Source organism: Aulonocara stuartgranti, assembly GCF_965226115.1.
Source record: "Aulonocara stuartgranti genome assembly, chromosome: 2".
Taxonomy (NCBI): domain Eukaryota; kingdom Metazoa; phylum Chordata; class Actinopteri; order Cichliformes; family Cichlidae; genus Aulonocara; species Aulonocara stuartgranti.
Window position 1 is genome coordinate 6,702,046 of NC_138940.1, and position 26,908 is coordinate 6,728,953.

At 42.1% G+C, this 26,908-nt stretch overlaps 1 protein-coding gene across 1 annotated transcript in view; it reads right to left on the minus strand.

The window, feature by feature from the left end:
• The window catches only part of fstl5 (follistatin-like 5), a 214,931-nt gene extending 188,770 nt beyond the window's left edge, over nucleotides 1–26,161 (minus strand). Inside the window, exon 1 of the mRNA XM_082506093.1 lies at nucleotides 25,598–26,161. Coding sequence (XP_082362219.1) covers nucleotides 25,598–25,620 — 23 coding nt within the window. The 5' untranslated portion in view covers nucleotides 25,621–26,161. The remainder of the gene's footprint in view (nucleotides 1–25,597) is intronic.
• Between the last annotated feature and the right edge of the window lie 747 nt (nucleotides 26,162–26,908).

The window sequence follows — 26,908 nt, forward strand, 5'->3', positions numbered from 1 at the left end:
ACTTGCGCCTGATTCAGCTTGCAGCTGATTGCATACTGTATACTGGGACTTGGATGCTCCCAGTTTGCTTGGCAAACCAAGGATTTCCTCCAGAGACTTGTTTGAAATTATTCAGATTGTCAGTGAGGTCACTGGAGTGTAACTTTAGTCAGCAGATAAACGGATTTTCTATCCCCCACACTACTAGACCACCAGCTCCCCTCTTCCACCATATGCTTCAGCTGACACATCCTTGACCCCTGTGAGCAGATCTCTTTAAGCACGCTCAGCAGTATTGCTATGTACAGTTCAGTTTAAGTGGAGCACTACAGTTTGTCTCTGAGATATCTGGAGAACGCTGGAGCATCTGTTGTGTGTTTGCTGCCCAAGCACATTGCCGAAGCATGTCTTATGTGGCAGAATTATCGTGCCACTTCTCATATACTCTATGCTCATACTCATACATTCCCAACACCACTGTCTACTGATAAAGGACTCCTTCAAGTTCAAAGCACGTCCAAAACCACAGGCAACACTCTTTGCCCAAGGGTAGTGCTTCTGTTTATTCCTTGTTCTTCCCTTACAAATACTGAAAATGCTCTGCCAATCTCTCAGATAGAGGACTTCCTACAACAAAGGAACAGAGGACTCATTCTGAATGTCATACATGCCTAAATGGGTATCTCATATGGTGTTCATGCTATGCCCCTGCATGGTGTCTGTATGAATCTTTTTTTTTTAAATTTCTTACATCTTTTGACTGCTTTGTTATTGTTTTGGTGCATCAAGAAAATGTTAGCCGCCTCTGTAGTCCATGCATTTATCATGTGCATGAAAATGAAACAGTTGGGGTTTGAAAGGGACATGCTGAAAATGTTTTGCATAGGGCAAAAACAAGCTTTTCACTTAGGTTTTCTAATGGTTATACGGGGGTACGAATTCTAACAACTCAAACAGACTATATTTCCTTCTGCAGGACTTGCAGTCAGTGAGTCAGTTAATAAATGGCAAAGTGGGTTCATAAAAAGGGGCAGCACTTGCCTAGAGGTTAGAGGAGCTGGCTGGTGAATATAAGTTTATATCCTGAGACGAACTTAAAGAAATGGGATTTTGAAGAAACAGGACAAAAATCTCCCCTCCAGAAAATATTGTTGAGATCCACCCCGGGCAATGTACTCAGTCCCAGCCAGGTATCTACTGTGAAACTACAAACTGGTCAGCAGAATCAACAAGAGAGTAATTTCCCTCTGTAAAAAGATGAAAATATTACATTTGACCTTTATTTTATTGGGAAATGTTGAGATTTGTGCCTTCATATTAAGGTTTTTATTTCACAAGTCTCATATTTCCCAGCATAGGCTTGCATGCTATAACCTGAGCATGTATAGTATACTGGCTCCAAATCATAAATTAAAACTAAGATATGTGTCAATGGCAAAGCGTCGGGATTTGATTTTATATGAATCTTTCAAAAATGATAACATTGCCGAAAGCTTTAAACAATCCTCAGGTCACTTCCAGCAGTGATCCCAGGACTCTGTTCACTTCCAGCCAGTGCAAATCAAAGCCTTTAATTACCACACTGATAAGAGGCTTGCGCTGGAGTTTCATTTATGGAGCGGATAAATGTGGGATTGTTTATAATTAATTTCCAGAACAGTTGCCAACCTTTTCAGTGTATTTCCTGAAATTTCCACCGAGTCCACACTAGACAAATTTCCACTTTCTTTGCAAAACATAAGTGTTATCAGCCCCCTATGAATTAGAAGTCCACAGTCATGCGCTAACTTCTATTTATTATCATTTCATGCACAGGATTCAGTCTTCAAGGGTGCTTTCATTATGCATACCAAGACAGCAAGACAGTGCCTAGTGTTTGTTTGTTTTGTTCATTTGTTGTCAAATATTGCTAATTAAACGTTGACAGAATAAAGCCAATTCATGCATGGTCATCACCGTGAACATCACCATGCACATCGAGTTTGATTCATTTTCACTCAATTTTGACATCAACAGATGTTAAGATTTCCTCAACGCTAGTTTTAGGATTTTGATTTAGAAGCAGAGCTTCTTTTATTATTATTTTATTTTCATTATTATCATTAATATTTACTATTCGTTTTTAGAAAAGTGCTATGGAAAACTAAAGAAGGCAACTGAGCCTACAGGTGTAGATTTCACTGGGTACACAGGAGGAATATCTTCCTCAATGGCTACAGCACATATAACAAAAATATGGCAAAAGCAGCAACATTAGGAAATAAAAAACATAATGACATTTATCAGTGAGGCAAAAGTTAAAGGAGGAAGCTGAGAGCGCTGTGTGAGTTTGTAGTGTAGTTTGCCAAAATTGCTTGTTCTTGTTGTTGCAAATCAGCCTTAATAACATAGCTGACATGTACGTGATTCCTCAATAATCATCCCAAAACACAGACATGTGTGACATAATTGGAGTTTCGAACATCAGTGTAAATGTTGCTGGACTACAGGTGGCACATGCACATTAAAGCAAGTAGAAGCCTGATATCAAACAGAACACTCTGATGTTTGAAATCAGACAAACACAAAGGAGGACAGAAGAACAAATTATGTCTGTACGTGTGTTGACATAGAGAGGATAATAATATCAGAAAAAACAAGCATAATTGAGCATAATTGTTTGAGAGCAATACAGAATGCCAGAGAACCTTATTGTAACGTATTCTGGTATATTTTGAATTGTTAGTATGCTTTTCGTTGTTTTTTCCTTTGAAGACATTTTCACTACTAACTAAGGTTGAAAGGGTAGAAAAAATCCGCTAGTGTGGGAAATTATGTGTCTGAAGGTCAAAATGTCCTTGGGGAGGACCCCACCCCAGAACACAGCATAATGCAGCATGAAAACCCATGCTCTTTATTGGATCTATATTAAGCTGGAATCGTTTTTCCAAACTACTTTTTCCAGCATTAAAGACCTAAAATTCCACTTTTTTTGGTTATTTTACATCTTTAGTCCTTGTAGTTGCTCACAGTCTTTTATCGCTGTGCAGTTAAACATAACTGCAGTGCTGATCTGCTTGCACAGTCTTTTGGCAGGAACCTGGAGAGCTACATAATCACAGTTGTAGAAATTTGGCACTGCAATGCCGGAGATCACTTGTCTTTTAAAATTTCTGGCCCATGCTGTTGCCTTTTTTTTATCTTTGACTTTCTCTTGATGAAGTTTTAGTTTTTGTACTTTTGTGCTCTTTTATCTATAAAGTCATGGTGAGATTTGCTGTTCATGATAACTGCTCTGCTTCTCTTTTTACTGCAAGCTGTTATAGCACCTGGAAACATAAGAGATAAGATAAGATAAGATAGAACTTTATTAATCCCTCGGGTGGGTTCCTCTGGGAAATTCGACTTCCAAAAAAAGCACAGCAACGACCGAAGTTACAGTTACAGAACTGTTATATATATATATATATATATATATATATATATATATATATATATATAAAAACACCCAGCACGCCCCTGCGGGCGGTTTATCCTTCAAGCTCGGGTCCTCTACCAGAGGCCTGGGAGCTTGAGGGTCCTGCGCAGTATCTTAGCTGTTCCCAGGACTGCGCTCTTCTGGACAGAGATCTCCGATGTTATTCCCGGGATCTGCTGGAGCCACTCGCCTAGCTTGGGAGTCACCGCACCTAGTGCTCCGATTACCACGGGGACCACCGTTACCTTCACCCTCCACATCCTCTCGAGCTCTTCTCTGAGCCCTTGGTATTTCTCCAGCTTCTCGTGTTCCTTCTTCCTGATATTGCTGTCATTCGGAACCGCTACATCGATCACTACGGCCGTCTTCTTCTGTTTGTCTACCACCACTATGTCCGGTTGGTTAGCCACCACCATTTTGTCCGTCTGTATCTGGAAGTCCCACAGGATCTTAGCTCGGTCATTCTCCACCACCCTTGGGGGCATCTCCCATTTTGACCTCGGGACTTCTAGGTTATACTCGGCACAGATGTTCCTGTACACTATGCCGGCCACTTGGTTATGGCGTTCCATGTATGCCTTGCCTGCTAGCATCTTGCACCCTGCTGTTATGTGCTGGATTGTCTCTGGGGCATCTTTACACAGCCTGCACCTGGGGTCTTGCCTGGTGTGATAGACCCCAGCCTCTATGGATCTTGTACTCAGAGCTTGTTCTTGTGCTGCCATGATTAGTGCCTCTGTGCTGTCTTTCAGTCCAGCTTTGTCTAGCCACTGGTAGGATTTCTGGATATCAGCCACCTCCTCTATCTGCCGGTGGTACATACCGTGCAGGGGCCTGTCCTTCCATGATGGTTCCTCGTCTCCCTCCTCTTTCTTGGGTTTCTGCTGCCTGAGGTATTCACTGAGCACTCAGTCAGTTGGGGCCATCTTCCCAATGTATTCTTGGATGTTCCTTGTCTCATCCTGGACTATATATACATATATATACATATATACATATATATATATATATATATACACACACACATATATATAAATACAGAGACAAATATAAATAAAATATACAAAGGGGTTAAATAGAATAAATAGGAATAAAAAATAAAAATACAAGTGAATTGCACATTTCAAGTATTGAGTCTATTGCACTGTTGACTATTTACAAAAAGTATTGCACAAGGTATTGTACAGTGAGGTGCAGAGGCACTACAGCTTAGTTGTTCCCCCCTCCTTTGTCCTCCTGTTTCCCCTCCCTCTCCCCTCCAGAGAGGAGTTAAACAGTCTGATGGCGTGTGGGACAAAGGAGTTTTTAAGTCTGTTAGTTCTTGTCTTGGGGAGAAGCAACCTGTCACTGAACAGACTCTTCTGATTGTTTATGGCCGTGTGCAGAGGATGCCCAGCATTGTCCATAATGTCCATCAGTTTCTTTAATGTCCTTTTCTCTGCCACTGTCACCAGAGTGTCCAGCTTCATGCCGACCACAGAGCTAGCCCTCCTGATCAGTTTCTCCAGCCTGGATGAGTCCCTCTTAAAGCATACTTCCTGTGAGCATTTTTTATACTTGAAGAAAAGTACTAAAACAAACAGATGTTTATAAAATCAAATATGAATATGAATGGAATATCTTTTCGAATCAGCCTTCTGTGATATTAATAAGCAGCACTGTGTTAAGGAGGATCCTGTCCAAGAGTAAGGAAAGTTTCTTGAAGTTGGTCCTTCCTGCAGAAATGTTGATGCCTCTAAGGTAATACTTAGAAGGTAGAACTGGCCACATGCAAGTCTAGGGTTACAAGCTGTGTATCATACTCAGTGCTCAAAAACCACTGAGCACAGGTGAGGCAAATTATTATTCCATTGTGCTGTCTCATGCTCTAAGGGGACTATTTACAAGTGTGTATATATATAAAAAAATAATATAAAATATCTGAATAATAATATCTGGAAAAGATTCCTTAAATATATATATTATTGATTTGACAACCCATCCATGCTGTCTTGTCTCAGAAGGATGTGGCAACAAGAACCCTCTTGTCATTTATCCAGAATTAGGTGGTTAGATGCCACCTCCTGACAAAACCATCATTGTGTAATCACTGGCCATTCATCTCAAATGACATGGTGACAGATGTGTTGGTGAGAGGATATGCAGCGTCTTTTTGCTATGAGAGCACTTCCTCTGCAGATTCCCAGCTGTGCTGGCAGCTGTATCTGCTGACAGCTAACATGGATTCTGGTTTGTGTGCGGCCTCTAATTTCCCTGTGATCTCCATATTTGGAAGATAATTTTGTATTCAATATATTTAACTCATGTTTCTACACAGAGCCGGTCATGCGTGACCTTTCGTTATGCTGATGTCACTAACACTTTTTTGACTGACTGAGACTTAAAGAGTGAAAAATATGTGTCAGTGGCACCTGAGGAGTTGTAATAAGGTCCTCTGGGATTTCTTTGTGTTTAAATTCAGGAAGAAAGAGCATTTTATGACAGATTAACTAACCCAAGCTCACCTTTAAGCCACCTCTTTGACAGCAGCCTACTGTTTAAACGGGTAAAATGCCATTGGACTTCATTAACTGTATGGTGGTTTTTGCTATTCACAGCATGATAATGAGAAGAAATACTAGCCACAATGTGAGAAAATAGTTGAAAAGGGCTCTTTTTAAAAAAAAGAAAAGCATGCCTCTGCTTTATTTCTTTCATTTTATCTAAGGAGCAATTTTCAGAAAGGGGGGATTTCTTTGTGGAGCTTAAATTGAGTCCTACTAGTTGAGCCAAATCTAAAAAAGGCTGAGGCCCAAACCTGGCACAGCCTTAATAATCATCCCTCAGATATTCTGGATCACGTCCAAATAGGAGGCAATTTAGCTGCCGTAATCACCATGATATATTAAATATGACCAGTTATGCTAATGGACTAATTCATTAAGCTAATTAATGCACTAATTTGTGTACATTTCATGTTAGTGTTATTGTCATTTTATAATTTGTAGGTGTTAATATCAGCTCTGTAGGCAGTGAAGAATTGAACAAATTTGACAAAAATGCAGTTTTCTATATTAATATGCAAATGTATGCAGTTATGCACTCAAAAATTAATCACATCACTCACTGATCTGCAGTTTGAATATAAGGTATGACAAACAGAAACCATGTGCATGATTACGCACCATGTGTTGGCAGGAGGTCAAAATACCCTGACAGTGAAGAAATGCAGGATGGAGTAGAGGATGGGTCAGCTTACTCAACAATTAATTAACATCACCTAGAGGATCTTTACAAAAAGCTTTCATCTTCACACATTTGGCTCGGTTGTGTGCATCAGCCTGTTATAACCTTTTTTTGCAAGAAAGGAAAATCTTTTATAAAAGGACATCCAAGCCCATTTCAAACAACTGTAACATTTAAATATGAAGCAGAAGACAGATATTTATTTGTTAAATCTCCATATACAATATACGCTACAAATCTTTTTCTTGATTTTGGAGTTAAGTGTCATGGATAGAATATCATTAGCACAGCCTTCTCTCTTGATTTGCAAAACACTCAGCTCTTACCCACAACTAAAGTAAAAGAAGTCTTCCATTTTGACTGTCCATGCTTAAGACATCCAGTGGCCTCTACTACATTGTTACGCAGCCTCCCACCTGGAAGGGGTCTAATACGACCACTACCAAACAGCATGGTGCTAACAACCAACAAGATGTGCTTAAAACAATATGTTGAATGCCCTTTAAATGTAGTTAGCATTGTCACCTCACAGCAAGATGGTCCTGGGTTCGAATGTTGCTGTAGAGAGGTGGAGTGGTCTTCCAGTGCATGCATGGGTGTTCTTTTGGTAGCCTACTTTGGCTTCCCTCCACAGTCCAAGGACATGGATATTAGGCTAATTAGTGATTCTTAACTGACATGAATATAAATGTGAATTGCTGCTTATCTTTCTGTGCACCCTCACAGGACTGGCAACCTGTCCAGGGTGTATCCTGCATGGATAACTTGTTAAGTAAATGGATGGATAATAGGGAAAACAAATCAATAATATAAGGCAAGTTGTAGCATGTAAGCCACTGAATGTGGTGTAGCATTGTTGTTTTTAATAGATAGGAACCACAACATAACCTGTACACTGTAGAAAATTGATCATACATCATCAACACTGTGTGCAGTGGTTGCAAAGGTGATTACACCTTTAGGCATTTGCTGTGGTACTATCCTTGAGTTAAGCACCTTTAAATGGATATTACTGAAAAACTGTCATGTTTTCTCAATAGAGATATCAAACCTTGACCAGAGACATATAGTAGATATGAAAATGTCACTGATCCAAACATGGATTTATCACTGATATTTTTCTTTTATCAACTAAAAGGATAATTTTAATGAACTGCAAATAACATAAACACATTCTTTCAGTATGAATAACTGGCAAAATGACTTCATGGACTTGTTATCAAAGGAACAGGCAATTGCAATTCTGCAGGATGAAGAGGAGTAGGAAGAGTTTATTGGACCGTGGAACTTTATTAAATCTTGTTTGGGGTTTTTTTTTTTTGTTTGTTTTGTAGATATCATATCAGTGTTGGTCAAGTTACTTGAAAAAAGTAATCAGTAACTAATTACTGATTACTTCCCCAAAAAAGTAATCCCGTTACTTTACTGATTACTTATTTTCAAAAGTAATTAATTACTTAGTTACTTAGTTACTTTTTAAAAACACGATTTACAACCTGAAGAGGTGATAAAGCGAAAGATCTTTCAGCCCAATTCTACTTTTTCTACATAATCCATCATATAAAATGTAATCAAATGGAAAAGTATCTTTTTTTAAACTTGTTTTATCAGTTTTAATCTTTTAACTTTATGCATCAAGCAAAATTTTAATGATATGCAACATTCTCTGACTTGAATAAATTAGTTTAACATTTAAACCTATTTTCTACACATTCCAGCACATAAAATAAAATATTTTTTGTGTTTACACTCACTCTTTCAAATAGATGCAAGTAAAACACAGCAGAAAATAAATAAAGTCAAAGACTCAGCGGTCCTGTTGCTCTATTTTCACCTGTAAAGCAGGACTACGGTAGGCGGAGGTTTACCCTGGTGCAGGTGTGCCGCGGTCAGTTGAAGAATCCACGAGTTTCTCTGTGAATTTCTCATTACGTCGTTGCGCACTCGGTGCTTGCTTGGAAGTTTAGGGGTTTTTTCGCTGTAAAAAGAAGTTTTCTTCCCACGCACGATGGACACTAATGTTTTTGTCACTTTTTATGGAATCAAACTCAAAGTAAGGTCAGTACTTCCACGCTTTAAACGCTCCACGCTCATACTCTCTCCCACAATCGATATGTGATCCATTGTTGATCTGCACACAGCTGTTGTCACTAATGGCGCACTCGCTTACGTCACTGTCGTGAGACATTCTCGCAAAAAATCACGGTTTTAGTAACGCAGTAACACAGCTTTCCTACGGGAAAGTAACGGTAATCTAATTACCGTTTTTGCAATAGTAATCCCTTACTTTACTCGTTACTTGAAAAAAGTAATCAGATTACAGTAACGCGCCCATCTCTGTATCATATTGTTGAGTCTGTTTTATATTCCACTCTCATTCCTCGTTTTTTTTTCTGTTATTGTAAAGGCTGTCTATTTTTTTACTAATACAAATCTTCCAGTTAAATATGTTCAACCACAAAAAAGGAAAGAAAAACAGAAAAAGACAAAACAAGATAAAGCAAAAAACACTACAGAGTATGACTGACTGAGTGACATAGTGAACTTAACTCCCATTTTGTGCTCGCTGGGCTGATGGTGAGTAGTAGATAAAAACTGTGCTTACTCAGGGCAGCTCTCAGGTGTGACTGTGTGTTATGAAGCATGCTGCTGATTTCATGCTCAGCTCAACCTAGCTTCAAGAAGTCTACTACCAGCCTCTGACTATATATACTTGATAGAATAATTATCGAACTGGCAAACAATGTTTACGTTTTGAGCACTTAACTGCTAATAATTCCAGATAGCATGACTTGTGAATGGAACGCGGGGTTGAAAAAGCACTCAGCCACCACTACGGCAGTCATGATGGTGCCAAATAGAAATTAAACTCCCAACCTACAATTAAAACTGACAGTTGAAATCTCCCGAACAGCTAGCTGAGTGCAGCTGAGATTGTTTTGTCAAGTGCTGCTTTCAAGGTCAACAAGTGATTTTGAATCTAAACTCTTGAGTCAATGTGGAAAAGAATTCCCTACAGAATAAAAAAAAAAAAATTAAACATAACATCAGTCATGACACCTGATGAAGATTTGGTCACATGATCAAAAGCTCTGTGCTCTTGTAGCTTTTGCTAATCAGCAGTCCCCCCCCCCACCCCCAAATTAACTGACTAACAATCCAGAAAAAATATGCTACTCTTAGTTGCTACAGAGAATTTTAGCAATTTAATCTAAAAACAACTTTTCTGTTATATGATTTGGTAATTTCCAGCAGCAGCTGCACTCACTGCTTAGGGCCAAACAAGAGGCTGACAAATTTAGGCGGTGAACATGGTTTCTCTTTTCACACGGTAATATCGAGTGAATCAGATCATGACATCAAAAGTTGCCCTTTTTTCACATGTACAGTAGCACGCAGCAGGGGAGAATGCTCTTCACATGTTTTCTCTACTGAAAATACTTTGGTTTAGGTGATGGCTCTGCCTGTATGAAGCATGCAGGAGGCCGTGACATCCACCCACTAACTGTGAATTTATTTTACACTTGTTCTGTTCTTACATACGCGCAATCAAAAAATTGCACAAGGGAGCCGGCAGGTTAAAGGTCATTTCAATCTGACTATTTGCATTTTCACATGTGCGACTGTTAGGTTTAGAAAAGCACATGTGTGAGAATAGCTACCCCTTGTTGCTTCTTGTATACATATGAATTATTCACTAACACATTAGGTATAGCAGCCCAAGTATATGATAATAACATTTCAATTTGTTACAGTGCCCTTGGGTGAACAAAAATGAATAAATGCAAGATTAAATGCATTAAACTGCAGCACAAAAAGACTTCAAAGAGACTTGTATCATCATTCAAAACCCCTCCATCAATCAAATCTCAGTCGCTACATTTACAAGCCTCTGAGTTCGCTGCCAAACTAAGTTCAAAGCGGCTTCAAAGAAGAAACTTCCCGTCTACAGCCTTCCTTCTCAACTCCGTAGGAAGCCACTGGTCCGATATCCCCGACTCATTAGACAGGGCAATGACTCCAAATGCCAAGCAGATAACAGGAGTGTGTTCCTGTGCCACCGGATGACAGATAAAGACGGAGATGGATCCTTGTGTAAATTTGTTGGCTGCATGTTGTGATGACATAATTCATCACCCACCATCCATTTTATGAGGCTGTTATCCATTTCATTCAGATATTATCCATACACATAAACTGTGATAACACTGTGCTTTGAACTTACGCTGGCGTATTGTGTCTTCTCACTAAATCCTCCAAGCACCACACGTTTACCACGGATGGAGGAATGTCAGAAATGCTTGCGGGCTATGCTTACATTGAGCTGTGTGCAAGCGATGAGATGAGTTGATTCCTCTGCAGACCTGCGTGTGAATGCATTTCCACGCCCAAATCTCTTATTAATATTAAACTTATACTCATTTCACTGTCACTGTCATACAAGCAATTCATATTTTGCATGTTTGGAGTATTTAGCGAATGTGAGAACATGTGAGCCAGAGAGGATGGAGATAGAGGATGAGAAAAAGTTATTTTTCTGCCCTGGTAGTGACTGCAGAGCCTGAGAGCTAAATCACTTTCAAAGTTAATCTGCTATAAATCCTGGCAGGCAGTCCAAATCTGGGCAGAGAAACTTTTGAAATCAAATGTGGAATTTCAATGATCCTCACACTCAGAAAGTAGGTACTTCAAGAGAAAATTCAAGAGAAACATAGCAGGTAGATTCCCTCCTTGAGAACACTGGCATCTCATTTGACTCTGCTTATGAGTCTTACTTTGCATTAGGCGTATGAAAAGAGTCCTGTTGGAATCACAGAGAAGCCAAATGTGTGATATTGGTACATAGGAGAACAGATTTACAGCAGTTAAAACATTAAGGAAGTTGTGAGGGTAAGTAGAGTTCAGCTGGTCAATCACTGGAACGCTAATGAGCCTCTCATGTGCTTCTTACTTGGCTGCCTGCTTTGTTCTCTGCAGGACTGTAAATGTTTTGTGTGGGCTGTGGGCTTCCAGTGATCGCTGAGACTGACTGAGTGATCCTGCAGGCACTCAAACTGTTTTTTTTCCTTTCCTCAAACAGGGTGTGCAATTTTGCTGTCCAGATAGAGACACAAAGATTTTTCATAGATATAAAATACAGTACAAATGTATGGGAAACACTTCAATTTTCCTCTCGCTTATTCCAAAAACAGAAAACACTGGACACAAATGAACTAAGCTCACTCAATATTTTCTAAAATGTATTGTTGGGTGTTTTCACATTAAAACAAAAAACAAAAACAAGCAAACAAAAAATTGCAACTATTTTCCTCAGAAAAATGTATTATTATAAAACAGTGTTATCAGAAAGGTTGGTGGGACTGTGCAAGTAGTTCCACTAACATCCTCAGTATAAAAAGTAGTTGAGTAATTGCAGAGTAACTTGTCTAATTTCTTTAACTTAAATATTAACAATCCCATGAGTCCTTGCTCTCTCCACGTTCATATTGCCAACAGGCACTCAGGGATAAAAAGTGAAGTCATTGAGAAAGAGTTAAATACTGCATTTCTTCTAATGGCCACTTGAGGCAGTCTCTCAAAAATGTCAAACTTTACACACACACACACAACCCCGTTCAGCTATCATAGTGAGGACCTTCATTGACATAATGCTTTCCCTAGCCCCTTACCCTAACCAAAAATGAATGCCTAACCCTAAACCTAAACATAACCCTGATACTAAAACCACATTTTGAGCCTCAAAAATGACTTCAAATTTGTGAGGACCGGGTTTGTGTGTCCTCACAAGTGACTGTTGGTTCTCACAAGTACAGTAGAATGCAGATTTCGGTCCTCACAAAGATAGCTAGACAGGAACACACACACACACACAGACATACACACACACATAAAAAAAAAACCCTGAATATATAGCTTCACAAATCGGTGGTGGACATCAAAGGCTACGTCCATCATTTATATATAGTTTAATTTAATATGTTTCATTAATCATAAATTAATCAAACAGAATTAAAGGCAAGAAGAACAACCTCAGTGCAATTTGCATTTACATTGCTGTCTGCCTATGCAAGCAGTTTATAGCTGTCTAACCTGATCTAACCAGATACTAGGGAGGCATTTATGATACAGACCTGGGAGTTTGGCAAAAAGTAAATAAATGTAATTCCCTAAATATCAAATAGTCCTCATTTATATTTCTTGTAATAGTAAATATTTTAATGTTTATGACTTCATCTGAAGTAGGCAAACGTTATCTGTTGATGAAGAAGAATCAAAGCCCCCTCTACTTTATAGGGAAGAAACTAAAAAACAAAACTTTTTAAATTTCTGTCAGGGCTCTGTGTGCAGGCGGATGGAGAGGAGGATCCAAATGCGAGACTTGGACACTGAATACAACTCAAAACCTCAGCTTTATTGCTGGCATGAAGACAAAACATGAAGTGAACACTGAATACTGAGAACAGAAACACACAGGCATAATCTGATGGTACGACGCAACAATGAGCAAGGACAAACACAGGGCTAAAATACACAGGGACGTAATCAGGGAATGGAAAACAGGAGGGAGAAATTAGACTAACGAGACAGGGGAGCAGTAAAACTGAACACACTGACAACAGACAGAAACATGAACCTTCTAAGTAAAACAGGAAACACGACACACTTTCCTAGGACACTGACTTGACGGAGTGAGACAGACTAGACACTGAACTAAACCGGCGATAATAACAAAATACAACCCGAACCTTAATCATAATGCAGAAACATACCAGAATAACTGATTCATCATAAAAACCAACAAAGCACCAGAGAAACATAAATAAACCAAACATAACAACTCAAAATACTGGGTCAAACTGACCCAGAACCGTGACAGTAGCGCCTCTCTAAGGGCTGGCTCCCGACAGTCCTAAACGAAAAAAAAAAACAGAACAAAACCAGAGCACCAGGCCAGGACGGGCGGAGGGGGTCCAGGATGGAGGGACAGAAACCAAACAAAAGACAAGGAGCAAGAGTCCAGAACAGTCCATAAACACAAGAAAAACAGTTCAACACACGGGAGGTCAGGAAAATAGTTCAAAAACCAAAAACACTGGAGACCTAGAAACAGTCCGAGAAATCAGAAGTCCAGGAATACAGTAATGATCCAAACAAAACTAGACCGGATCCCAACACGAGTCCACAAAAACGTTCAGGGGGTCGACCCGAAGGTAGACCGCACGGGGCCAAAACAGTTCAGGGGGCCGGCCGTGCGGACAGCAGTGGCAGCAACAGAGCAGCCGGTGGCGGCGGCTACTGAGCAGGTCCGAAGGCCTCGTTCAGGAGGCCGCCCTCAATGCTCAAATAAAGGCCTGGAAGGTGGCCGGCAAAGGCGAGGCAGGGCCAGACGAGGCAGGACCAGACGAAGGCAAAGACCCAGTGGATGAAGACCCAGAGGCCGGACCAGACGAGGCAGGACCAGACGAAGGTGAAGACCCAGTGGATGAAGACCCAGAGGCCGGACCAGATGGCAGCGAGGCAGCTGCGGAACCTGACAGCAGCGAGGTGGCTGCGGAACCTGAATGTGGTGATGCTGCAGGCGACGATGCTGCAGGCGACGGCTGAACAGACTTCCCCGGACCGTCAGCAGACATGAGGATGTGCTGGCTGGGTTCTCCCGAACCCCAAGTGACGTGACTTGAGGCTGGACGGGCTCCTTGGGCCCTCCAGCTGACGAGACATGAGGCTGGCTGGGTTCTCCTGAACCCCCAGCTGATGAGACTTGAAGCTGGACAGGCTCCTCGGGCCCTCCAGCCAGAGCAGATGCAGGGCCAGAGGCAATTGGGACCCCTGGCTGAGGGTGAAGATGTGTGGCTGACTGAACTGATGACAAAGTTAATGATTGTTCTACCAACTGAGCTACTGACTGGGCTATGGACTGTAACAAAGTTTGTAGTAAGTCTGGTTGTGGTAGTGACTGAGCTATGGGTAGCGGGGCTGAATGTGGTGGAGGTGGAGACTGAGCTAGGGACTGCAATAGAGGTTGTAGTGACGGTGGTTGTGAAGGTGACTGAGCTAATCCTCCTGAGCCTTCTGAACACGAGAAAAACTGCTGGACGGGCTCACCTGAGCCTCCAGCGGACACAGGAACAGGTGCTGGCACCAGCTGAACACCAGCCCCTCCCACCCGAGGAACTGAAATGGGTGGAGGCGAACGCTGGGCCCGAGCTACCCTGGGAGCAGGAACAGGAGGAGAGAGAGAAGCTCAGGAACGACCTCAAAATGCACAATATTGCCAACTGGGTCTGGGCATATAGTCTTTGCAGAGTGGGCAACCTCACACACATCCAACAGGGATACAGAACAGTCCCTAGGAGGAGCCACAGTCTCAATAGATTGTAGAGAGGGGCAACTAGAGTCCTTAAATGTCCTTGGGGAGCAGACAGCCTCTTCCTTTAGAGAGCCTAAGTTACAGCCTGCAATCTCCGTCCCTACCAACTGCCTGTGCCCTTGCTGAAAAGTACATGGCTGAAAAGCTGGCTTAGAAACATTAACCACCTCCCTTTCAGCTGATTTGAAAACAGAACTTGCAGCCTCCGGAAATTTCACAGCAGTCCGAAAATTTCTCCCCCCAGATTCAAGTAAAGTGGTCTTAGTCATTTTAACACGGGGTTCAGATTGTGCAGAATGAAAACTGGTTCTTAAATCCTCAGAGAAGGAGTTTACAGGGTTAACAAACACAGACTCAACTACCTCTAAGTTAGCAGATTTAGATTCACTTGCATGGCAGGTAGCCTTCAGGGTCTTAGGTGTGGATTTATTGTTTGTTAAATTCATGAGTTCAGGGGGAGCATGAGAAAAACAGTCTTTGTTGCTCACCACTGATTGTCCAGAGGAAGCGGAGCGACGGCTGCATGAGCGTCGCTCACTCTGGGAAGAGGGAGGTAAGCCAGACTGCAAATCCTCCTGCAGACCGGACCGAAAGTCTTTCGGTGGGCCGGGCTGGGACGAAGAAGCGGGACGTTTGTGTAGCTCCGAACGTGGAAGTCCCAAAAACAAAGCAAAGGATTGCAGTGGAGTAAGCCCAGTGTCTTCCACCACATAATCCTTCTTTCCGTGACAATTTCAATTTCTATCATAAAATTTAAAAAAAAAAACTGAAGCTCAAACATAAACTCCAAGTGATAAGAAATGCACTTCAAGTTTTTGGAGTTTCACTCTCTCAAGATGTATGAATTAAGAAATTATAGTAATTAAAAAAGATAATAAAACCCTACAAAAATAATTTTATGTAAAAAAACAGGACTTGGTGACATTTGAAGGGGAATCGAAAGACTCTATTCTTGGTTCCTGCTAAAGAAGCTTGAGAATTTCTCAGAGTATATCGTGTGTCTTTGATCCACACAGCCAGTCCTTTAAGAAATGCCAGATAGCACACTGTGACCAGTCCCAGACTGCCAGTTTATACTATATGAAAATTTGAACTAATTCATCCACAGAGTGTGTGTCCATTATTCATCGCAGCACTGAAAAAAACCACCCAAAGCTAAAATGAAGGGGATTCTAATATATGTTTTGCACAGGCTTTCTGTTGAGTTTGGCACAGCATCTGAGAATCATAAACAGTGTAGTGTGTACTATTAGCTTCAGTTGTACCTTCCAATTAATCCAAAAACCACAGTTATTAACAATCAAGAGCACCAGGAAGCACAACAAAAATACTCCCAACGCAGCAACTCCTGAGAAAGATTTGACAAAGATTTCAACCTTATATGGCTGACATCACAATCATTTATGGTCTTGGGAGTCTTTCCATATGAGACAGAGGCAACAAAGACCTTGACTTTTCTTTTATAGCTCTTTAATTTATAGACCATTTCAAATGTCAGGAAGTACAGGCTGCCACTACAAGACTGCAGGAAAAACCGCCTGGCAGAGGCACATGGCTCTCCCATTGTTAATAATCATTACATAATCAGACCGATCTGATCTACTGTACTGTGCCCTGAACAATGTTCTCACACTTGGCCACAGAAGCAGCGAACAGCGAACTGTGACTTGTGATATCATTAAAATGCAACGCATGGCCAGACCACCCTTACTCCCAGAGCATCAGATGCTTCCAACAACCAGCAAACAACAGCATTATTATTTCAGAGACAGACTGTTATGTCTCTGGCTTTGACCAAAGCCGCCAGGTTCCTAACAGACCCACTGAAACATACAGTATTTTACAATGCCTCAAACCACACTTGTCATCACTGTGCTCGACGGGATTAGAGCCGAAACCTACAGCCTGTTGGCCTTTGCCTTGAAGGTTTGTTCTACTTCTGTTATGGTCTGGCCATCTGCAAAGAGCCTTCTCAATATATCCCCAAGCCTTGGCCTTAAAAGTAGTCACGGAACCCTTGTTCTGCCATACTGCATGAAATAGGTTATGACAATAACAATTTAACAATCCACTTGGAGTTCAATCAAGACATGGAATGTAGGAGGTCATGCTTCAGAAATCTAGAGCTGTTTGAAAAGTCAGGAGACACGGCCTCATACTGTTAGCTTATATTGATCTTCGAAGCAAGGAAAAAGAAAAATGATCCAGTGGAAATGCTGCCAGCTTGATTTCACTGCACACAGAGCAGGGATCCTCTCACATCATTACAGCAAGCTAAATGCAAATAGTAATCAAAATTACATTATAGCCGTTTTCATCTGTAAAAGCTACATGTGATAATAATAGGTTTTCTATTTGTTTGTATCTTTTCATGCAATGGTGAAGTCCTATAAAAGAGAGAGGCAACGTGCACAACGGAGGGGGAAAAAATATTTTTCACATCATCAAACAAACCGCTGCTTGCCAGGAGAAAAGAATGTCAGGAGCAGGTTGCGTCTCCTAAACATGTTAGCAGAATAACATACGTCAGTCTGTGTGGGTCTTCTGCACAATAAAGATTCCACGTATTAAAGAGGGGAACAACAAAGACAGACACAGAGACACAGATGGGAGTTGGCAGCGGTTAAAGCTTAGCTCAGAGTGGGAAGAAAAGAGATGGAAAAGGGGGGGAGCAGTGTTACAAGTGTCATTGTTGAGATAGGTTGGGCTATTAAGTCATGAAACATAGAAACAAACAATTTTTATATGAAAATATACACTGAAAACACTTGAAATGTAGATTTAATCTCAGTTTTTTTCACCATCTTTAGTCAGTTTTTTCTCAACTGCCGCCCCTTGTATTTAAAATAGCCCACATTATGATTGTTAAAAACAGGTAGGCAGACAATACCCATACTGCTGGTCAAACCCAGACTAACAAGGGAAAAACTACTAAAGGTGATTTCTGGAAATAAACACCCTATTAACACCCAATTTAAAAGTGCTTTTACTCTCCAAACTGCTCCAGTGGAGTCACCGTGCCCGTAAAGGGTAACTCTCAGGTGAGAATCTTTAGTGCGCATGCGCCAACCAGCGTGCAGCCTGTTACATTCGCTCCTGCTTTTCTCTTAGTTTAGCTTTTTTTTTTCTACGTATTCTTTTTTTTCCTGACTTGTATTTTCCTCCGTTTTCTATCTCTTACTCAATCATGTGGATTGAGAGAGTTTTTGTTCTTCTGGTGGCCGTGGAACTGTTACTTTTATCAAGGAACGGGACCGCGGCACATCTCCTACACGCACGGACTGTTTACTCCAGAGATCAGCTGATCGCCCTGATGCCGGCCGGTTCGCTGGCCAGGCCCGCAGAAGTACCAGCTGAAATTTGGAGGAAAACACATCGGGGATGCAGAGGTCAAGGACAGAAGAGAAGAAAAAAGGTGACGGTGAGACAGCGGAGGCTCGAAGCGAGGAGGAGGTTTAAACCGTGTCTGCCGTCTATCGTGATGGGTAATGTGCGATCGTTGGCAATTAAAATCGACGAGCTCTCAGCACTGGTACGGAGTCAGAGGGAATACCGAGAGTGTAGCCTGATGTGTTTCACCGAATCATGGATGCACCAGGACATTCCCGATGAGAATGCTTCCGTGGAAGGCTTCCACACTGTTCGGGCGGACAGGGACAGCATCGCTAGCGGTAAGCGGAAAGGAGGTGGGCTTGCTGTTTTAGTTAACAACCGGTGGTGTAACCCTGCCAACATAACAATCAAAGAAAGGATTTGTTGCCCGGACACTGAACTGTGTGCTGTTGGACTCAGGCCGTATTATTTACCCAGGGAATTCTCTCACGTCATCTTGGTGGCTGTTTATGTACCCCCCTCTGCTAACCCCACAGCTGCATGTGACACTATCCACTCTGCCATAGCTCGGCTACAGACTCAGCACCCGAGTGCCTTTATTGTGATCTCGGGTGACTTCAACCATGTATCACTGGACAATACACTACCAACATTCAAACAATATGTGGACTGTCCCACCAGGGGAGAGAAAACTTTAGACTTACTGTATGCTAACGTCAAGGATGCATACAGCTCCTCCTCCCTCCCCCCACTTGGTAGGTCAGATCATAACCTGATTCACCTCACCCCCCGCTATGTGCCAATTGTGAGGAGGGAACCTGTGACCACCAGGACTGTCAGGAGGTGGTCAGAGGAGGCCTTAGCAGAACTACAGGGCTGTTTCGAGGTGACCGACTGGGAAACACTCTGTGAGCCTCACGCCGAGGACATCAATGGGCTTACTGAGTGTATCACAGACTACATAACTTTCTGCACCGACTCCATTGTTCCAGCTCAGACTGTTCATTGTTACCCAAATAACAAGCCGTGGGTGACTAAGGACATCAAAGCCCTCCTCAACAACAAGAAGAGGGCTTTCAGAGGGGGCAACAAAGAGGAGGTGAGGAAGATCCAGGTGTTACTAAAGGACAAGATCAGAGAGGCTAAGGACAATTACAGGAGGAAGCTGGAGTGGAAACTCCAGCAGAACAGCATGAGAGAGGTGTGGAGGGGCATGAAGACCATCACTGGATTCAGGCCAACCAACAGCAGGGGAACTGAGGGAGGTGAGAATAGAGCCGACGAGTTGAATCTGTTTTTCAATAGATTCGACACCACAGTGTCTGCTCCTACCCCCACAACCTCACCTGCAGTCAGCCTGGAATCCAGAGCCACACCACTGTGCCAGCCTCTCTCTTCACATGTTGCCTCCTGTGAGATTCCTGACACCCCTCCCCCACCCATCACCTTCACTCAATACCAGGTTGAGATGCAAATGAGGAGACTTCACTCAGGCAAGTCTGCTGGACCAGACGGAGTGAGTCCCCTTGTCCTCAAGACCTGTGCCCCCCAGCTGTGTGGAGTCTTTCATAAACTGTTTATGCTGAGTCTGAGTCTGCAGAGGGTCCCGGTGATGTGGAAGACATCATGCCTCGTCCCTGTACCAAAGACGCCACGTCCCAGTGGCCCCCAGGATTACAGGCCCGTGGCATTGACCTCCCACATCATGAAGACCCTGGAAAGGCTCATCCTGGACCAGCTGCGACCCATAGTAAGACCACACCTGGATCCCCTTCAGTTCGCTTATCAGCCTCGTCTCGGAACTGAGGACGCCATCATCTACCTGCTCAATCGTGTCTACACCCATCTGGACCAGCCGGCGAGCACTGTGAGAGTCATGTTTTTTGACTTTTCCAGTGCTTTCAACACCATCAGGCCGACCCTCCTGGGTGATAAGTTAGCAGCGATGCAGGTGGATGCTTCTCTGGTGTCCTGGATTGTTGATTACCTGACAGGAAGACCACAATATGTACGTCTCCCACAGTGTGTGTCTGACAAGGTGATCAGCAACACAGGGGCACCACAGGGGACTGTCCTCTCCCCCTTCCTCTTCACCCTCTACACCACAGACTTCAGCCACTGCACAGAGACCTGCCATCTTCAGAAGTTTTCTGATGACTCTGCGGTGGTTGGATGCATCAGCAGGGATGATGAGACAGAGTACCGGGCTGTGGTCGACTCCTTTGTCACGTGGTGTGAGCAGAATCATCTGCAGCTCAACGTGGCAAAGACCAAGGAACTGATCGTGGACTTCAGGAAGACCAGGAAACACTTGACCCCTGTTTCAATTCAGGGGGTCAGTGTTGACATTGTGGAGGACTATAAATACCTTGGAGTACACATTGACAATAAACTGGACTGGGCTAAAAACACCACAGCACTTTACAGGAAGGGCCAGAGTCGTCTCTATTTTTTGAGGCGACTGAGGTCCTTCAACATCTGCCAGAAAATGCTGAGGATTTTCTATGAGTCTGTTGTGGCCAGTGCGATCCTCTATGCTGTTGCATGCTGGGGGAGCAGGCTGAGGGTCGCAGATGCCAACAGACTTAATAAACTGATCCGTAAGGCCAGCAATGTTGTGGGGATGGAGCTGGACTCCCTCAAGGTGGTGTCGGAGAGGCGGATGCTGTCCAAGATAAAGACAATGTTGGATAACACCTCCCACCCACTCCATGACATGCTGGTCAGTCACAGGAGCACGTTCAGTGAGAGACTGAGATTACCGAAAAGCACCACTGAACGACACAGGAAATCATTCCTGCCTGTGGCCATCTCCCTGTACAACGCATCCACTTAACACACTGTTTGCTGCTACAACTACACATGTTTCTTTTCCAACTATTTATTTATGAGTGACTTATGTATGTATGTATGTATATATATATGTATATATTGTACTATTCTTAGTTAGTGTATTGTCTGTCTTGTCTTAATGTTGGTTTAAAATGGAGCACTGTAACAAAAAATAATTTCCCCCAGGGATCAAGAAAGTATTCTGATTCTGATTCTGATTCAGAATATACACAGTGTCATTATGACTGTGAAACCAGGCATTACTTAGGAACAGTCTGTTGCTGATAAATTCAGTCAGTACAGGTGGCATCTTTCAACAAATAACAGAATTCAAACTGAAGGAATAGAGAGATATTTTGGGATTGTGCTTATTTTCTTGCCAAGAGTGAAATTTGAAGACTGATGCCACTATTATGTCTGCACTGTAAACATTGAGCTTGGCAGGCAGGAAGAAGCTGCTAGCTCTTTTCAAAGTTCAAAATTGCATCTGCTAGTATTGCTAAACCTCGCTAACTATCTGGCTATACTAAAATAACTCTGCAAATACTGAAAAACTAAATGAATTTTTGGTGTTGCACAGGATGTGCTAGAGACATTTCTTGGCCATCAACAGCTGTTTGCAGTGACTTCCTAGTCTTGTTGTCACAATGTGGCTGCCATTTCAGGAGTGAAGATGCACTGATAGTGACAGGCAAAATGTTGCTTCGTATATTAGATGGAAAGCCAAGGATCAGATGAACAAATTAGCTAAGAAATCTGCTGATTTGTGTTAGCAGGTACATTTTTAAGCTTTGAAAAACATCTGCTTCATGTTTTCCCTCACCTCCCGACTTTATGGTTGACTAAATTAATTTAGTCAACCATAAATTTGGTTCCACAGTCAAAACATTTCTTCAAATGGTTGTAAAAACAAAAAAGTATGAGAGTATATCTTGAGCACTGAACTTTCTTTATCTGGTTCAGCTAATTCTAAAATATATTTTCTCATTTACTTTAGCTCCACTGATTCATTTCTGTTTGCCCAAGGTGAATTAGAGTTATTTTGCAAAGCTTATGGAACTAAAATGTTTAAAGGGGATCTTTTATTCTCATTTTAAGCTCCTTAATTTTATTCTTCAACTCTGTTTAGGTAGTGTTGCTAGATTCACGGTTCAAGATCCCTGTCAGTTCGCTCTTTATCTCAGACTAGCTCATTTTTATTTTTATTGGCTGCTCCTCGTAAACATGAGATGTGAACAGCAGGTGGGCGGGGCTTCTGTGCTTACAGAAAGAGCTGACCGTTTAGGGATATCCTCTCAAATTGACACCATACAGGACCAAGAGCAGAAGAAACTGTCTGCGAGGCAGCGTTTAGAGCAGCTTTTGGCTTCACTTGGTAAAGCGTAAAAGCTCCCCTTTAAATCAACATAAACATGTACTTCTAAGAATAATGTTCTGCCCTTTAGATGAACCAGTTTCTGCCAAAAACCAGAAACAGTCCATATAAGAGTTATAGAATGGGCTCAAACTAGCACAGATACATTCATATTTATTTATATTCATTATATTTGGGCAGAGGCAGAAGTTTAAGAGGCATTTATCTCTTAAACCTTTTCAAAAGCAAAGAAAACAATCTGCGTGACTGGATACCAAGAACATTTCTTTTGATGTCTTTTGGGTGAACAGACCTTTTAGATATCAAACGGAGCTTTGAAAAAGTGTTTATCAAGCATGGTGTTAAATTCTGAGAGTTGAAAGGTTGTGTGTACACCTCCATCTGCAAGGGACTCGAACACATCGTTCACTGTATAAACCCATTAAAGCAGCTTTACCGGCACAGCAAGTATGTTGTCTTGTGACACATGCTCAGGTCACATGTTAGAAACCTCAACACGGGAAACTGGTAGTGTTACAGTTTTTATCCCCCACATTTGATCAGTGGTCTTGTACAGTTTTCAAAAGAGGCCAGAGCAGACCATTATTGGTTTAATGGGAAAACCTACTCGAACTGACCTGGCTGCAGCATGAACAGTTGTATCTGACATGTGCACAGAAAGACACAAGAGTACTTCTCTCAGAATAAAATCTGCTTTCAAAGACCATTTACCTCTCTAAAATAGCCCATAAAGACATCTCAGAGGATAATTGCTAAAGATTTTTGAACCTGCTGCGACGCCTGGACACCTGAGATCACGGTGAAAACTCTAAAATGGTACCATTTTCAGTGGCAGCGCAATTTTCCTTCCCAACATACAGCTTTATTGTCATATCACCCCAAATCTGCCCCCTGCAACTAGCCACCATCAGTGGGTGCTCACACCTTCAGATTGTGTGCTTTTCCTCTCAAAGCTGAAATGCCTTGATCAGTTTCCTAGCATTTTATTCTTCCTTCTAGTCAAAAGCATTATTGACTCAAAAGCCTTTGCCTCCCTACTGTGCCCAAAAGAAAGTCGTTTTAATGAAAAGCAGAGCAGCTCCATTAACACTATACCTGCTCAGCTGCCACCTACAGTATATCTTTTGTTAAATGGCTTAATTGGAGTCCAAAGAAGAAATAGAAAGACTTTTCTAGTCTTAGTGTGGTGGAGAAAAAGAATGTTTTATACGGCTATTTAGCTTTGTCATCTTGAACATTATTGTGCACTGATATTATTGGCATCATTCAGTGCACAAAGTCTACAGAGTCATTCTAAAAATGAGCATTGTCTTATCTCACTATCCGCTTCCCTCTAAAGCTGACTCTTATTTATTAAGACTGGTTTATCAAATATCCTCACTTCATTCTGCACAGTATATATAATATATAACTTACATAAATGATACATTACTTGGTTCCTGGCTTGTATTCAAGTGGAGAATCAATTAGTGAGTGCAGCCTTGAAAACCAGATTCACAGATCCATCTAATGCACCATTGGAAATAGATTCTATCTTGCGGTTTCAAAGAGCTTCGAAAGATAAAGTGGATGCATTGCGGGAATGGAGTGTTTGAAGTTTGATCGTAGAGGCCTGCAGATGGCTGAACGTTCAAACTGCATGGCTTCTGTAGCATTTGTACTTTCTACACAAGATTTTTACTTGATGGTGCAATTAGTCAGGGAATGTGCTGGGATTGGCATCATCTGTGCACCTTATGAATTACAAAGTATGTCAACATTGTGTGGGAAGGACCAAACACCAAGAATGTAAAGTATTTATGAAGACATCCTCTGTCTTGTCCCTTTGATGTGCATACTGCACTTACTGTAACCAAGTAAAGTTGTCACTGGGTGAATCAGGATTCAGTCTTGTCCACAAATCAAAAAAGAAAAGAATAATAAAGGTAAAAATTGAAGAGTTAGCCTAGTTTTTGTATGATCTGTGCAGATAGAGGTATTTGGATCATTTAAAGGCAAGAAAACACTAAGAAAAAAACACTAAAACTAAAACTCTTATTAAAGTGTCGAATGATGATGCATAAATGTGTTTAAAACATAAGTAAACCTGTAAGATTTCCAATTATATTGTCATCTGAAACATGAACTTCAAAAGAATGTGCTTTTATCCACAGAATATATTATTAAATTAATTTGAAACATGACAAATTCTGTTGTATATTAATGTGCACGAGTCCTACTTTTCCACACAAAAAACAAAAAAATAATGATGACGCTCCCACGTCCTGCAACAGTAACCTGGTGTAGTGGATTTAACATGTAAAATCTAAGTCGTATCGATTGAAGAACTTAATCTGGTTTTCTGCTGGGCTACTTTTAAGTCCGTCTGATGCACCGCAGCAGAGATTAAAACAATGACCCCCAAATATTTTCTTTCGCAAATCGACAGACAACACAGTTAACGGCCATCCCCGGCAGAGCCCGTAATATAGTACTGCCAAATGAGTCAGGCGCAAAGCAGAGGATGAAAAACAAAAGTATAATCCCTTCGCTGCTAACGGTGTCACTCAAGGATTAGCGTGCCAAGGGGGAAAAAAATAACACGCTAAGTACTACGCGGATAAATTAAAAGCTCTGGGCAAGGCGGCGTGCCTGCAATCGTTTCAGAAACATTGATTGTGTTACAATGGGGAATGTTTGTGCTTCAGTGCTCTCACCCTGACAGCATAACAGCAACTATAATCTCAACTTCAGATATCCGGATATCAGCTGATTTGAGTCTCCGGGACCTGGCTGAAAGTAAATTGAAAATGGTAAAAGCTTAAGGCAGTAGATTGAGAGATATTTTCTGAGTCGGGGAGACTGACCCGGTGGATTATTAGAAAAGAGTTGTGGCGCCTCACCGATGATGGGGGTTAAGCTGTGTGTCTGATAGCGAGTCACACAGAGATGAATGAGGACTTCCTCGGGAAGGCGCTCAGATCGGATGGGCTTTAACAATTAGTCCACAACAGCATATAAAACACACAAACACACATTTTCTTACCTGTGAATCCAGACGTTAACCATCCAGGAGGGTAATCCGAACAACAGTTGCGGTGAACGGATTTAAGCAACACTTCTCAACAAAGTAAGGACCAATTAATGATAATCTCGAGGTCGGGTCAAATCCACGGACGGTCTGGGGGTAATTTCCGATGTGGGCAGAGAGCTATGCTCCGTAGAAGTTTGCACCTCTAAGCAGCCAAAGGGCAGATTGTTAATCCTTTCCCAAAATAACACCAAGTACAGTAGAGCCGACGGAGGAAGGAGAAGGCGAGAGGAGGGTGTAGAGTTCAGCACCACGACAGAGTGGACAGCTCCGACGGCGCAGCGATCTCACCTCGGCCGCTTTCGGGTCTCGTGTGCGCCACTGAGGTAGGAGCCACCAGCCCCAACCTCACCTACTGGCTCAGTCCTGACCGGATTTACATACAATCACAGGGGAGGGAGGGAGGAGAGGAGGGGGTGAACCAATCACAAGTATCCCGTAGTAGGCAGTATAGGCAAGAGAACGAGCGCACACCGACAGAGTGGATGTGGAGCGGTTTAGTGCCTCCGTGCCAAGCGAAACTGTCCTTGACTAAAACGGGAGAGAAAGCGAAGCGCGAGAAAGAGAGAGAGAGAGAGAGGGGGGGGGGGGGGGGGGGCAGAGAGTGCGAGAGAAAGAGAGCGAGAGAGACGGGTCTTATGGCTGCCCCACTCTCTCACTTACTCACACAGAGACACACACACGTATGTGTATTTATATTTATACACACGCAGACTCATATATCAACCATAAAGTAATGCATTAACGGTGCTACATATTCCATTAATTAAACTCCATTCATTATCACCTTATTGCTGCTCCATAAAATTCTGTTTATACTGAATTAAATGTGACAAACCGCAAATGAGCAGATTTGGTTATTTCTTAGTTCTTTATTTCCTTTTTTGTTTCAGACCATGTAAAGTGGGAAACAGAAAAAACATTATTTTTTTTTTTTTCTTTTAGATACTTAGGTTTTAAACTAAAGTGGTTTTAAACTAAAGGGGTTTACGACACCAACTCTCTGCCATCTATAATCCAGTTTTGAGATCCCTTCCCAGACGCCTTAACGCCCACTCACATCCTGGGCCATCTGACCTCAGGAATTCGCATGATAAGGTGGGGCCAGGTTTCACAATGAACACACCCGAAACTCTGGCTGATTGGGACCCACGCCCAGTTTCCCACCTTGGCTCAGGCGATTAGAGGATCATCAGGGGGTCCTTTTGTCCCTCTGTGGGGGGTTACTCCCACTAGGTTTATATCTGGGACTCTCCACCATTTGAC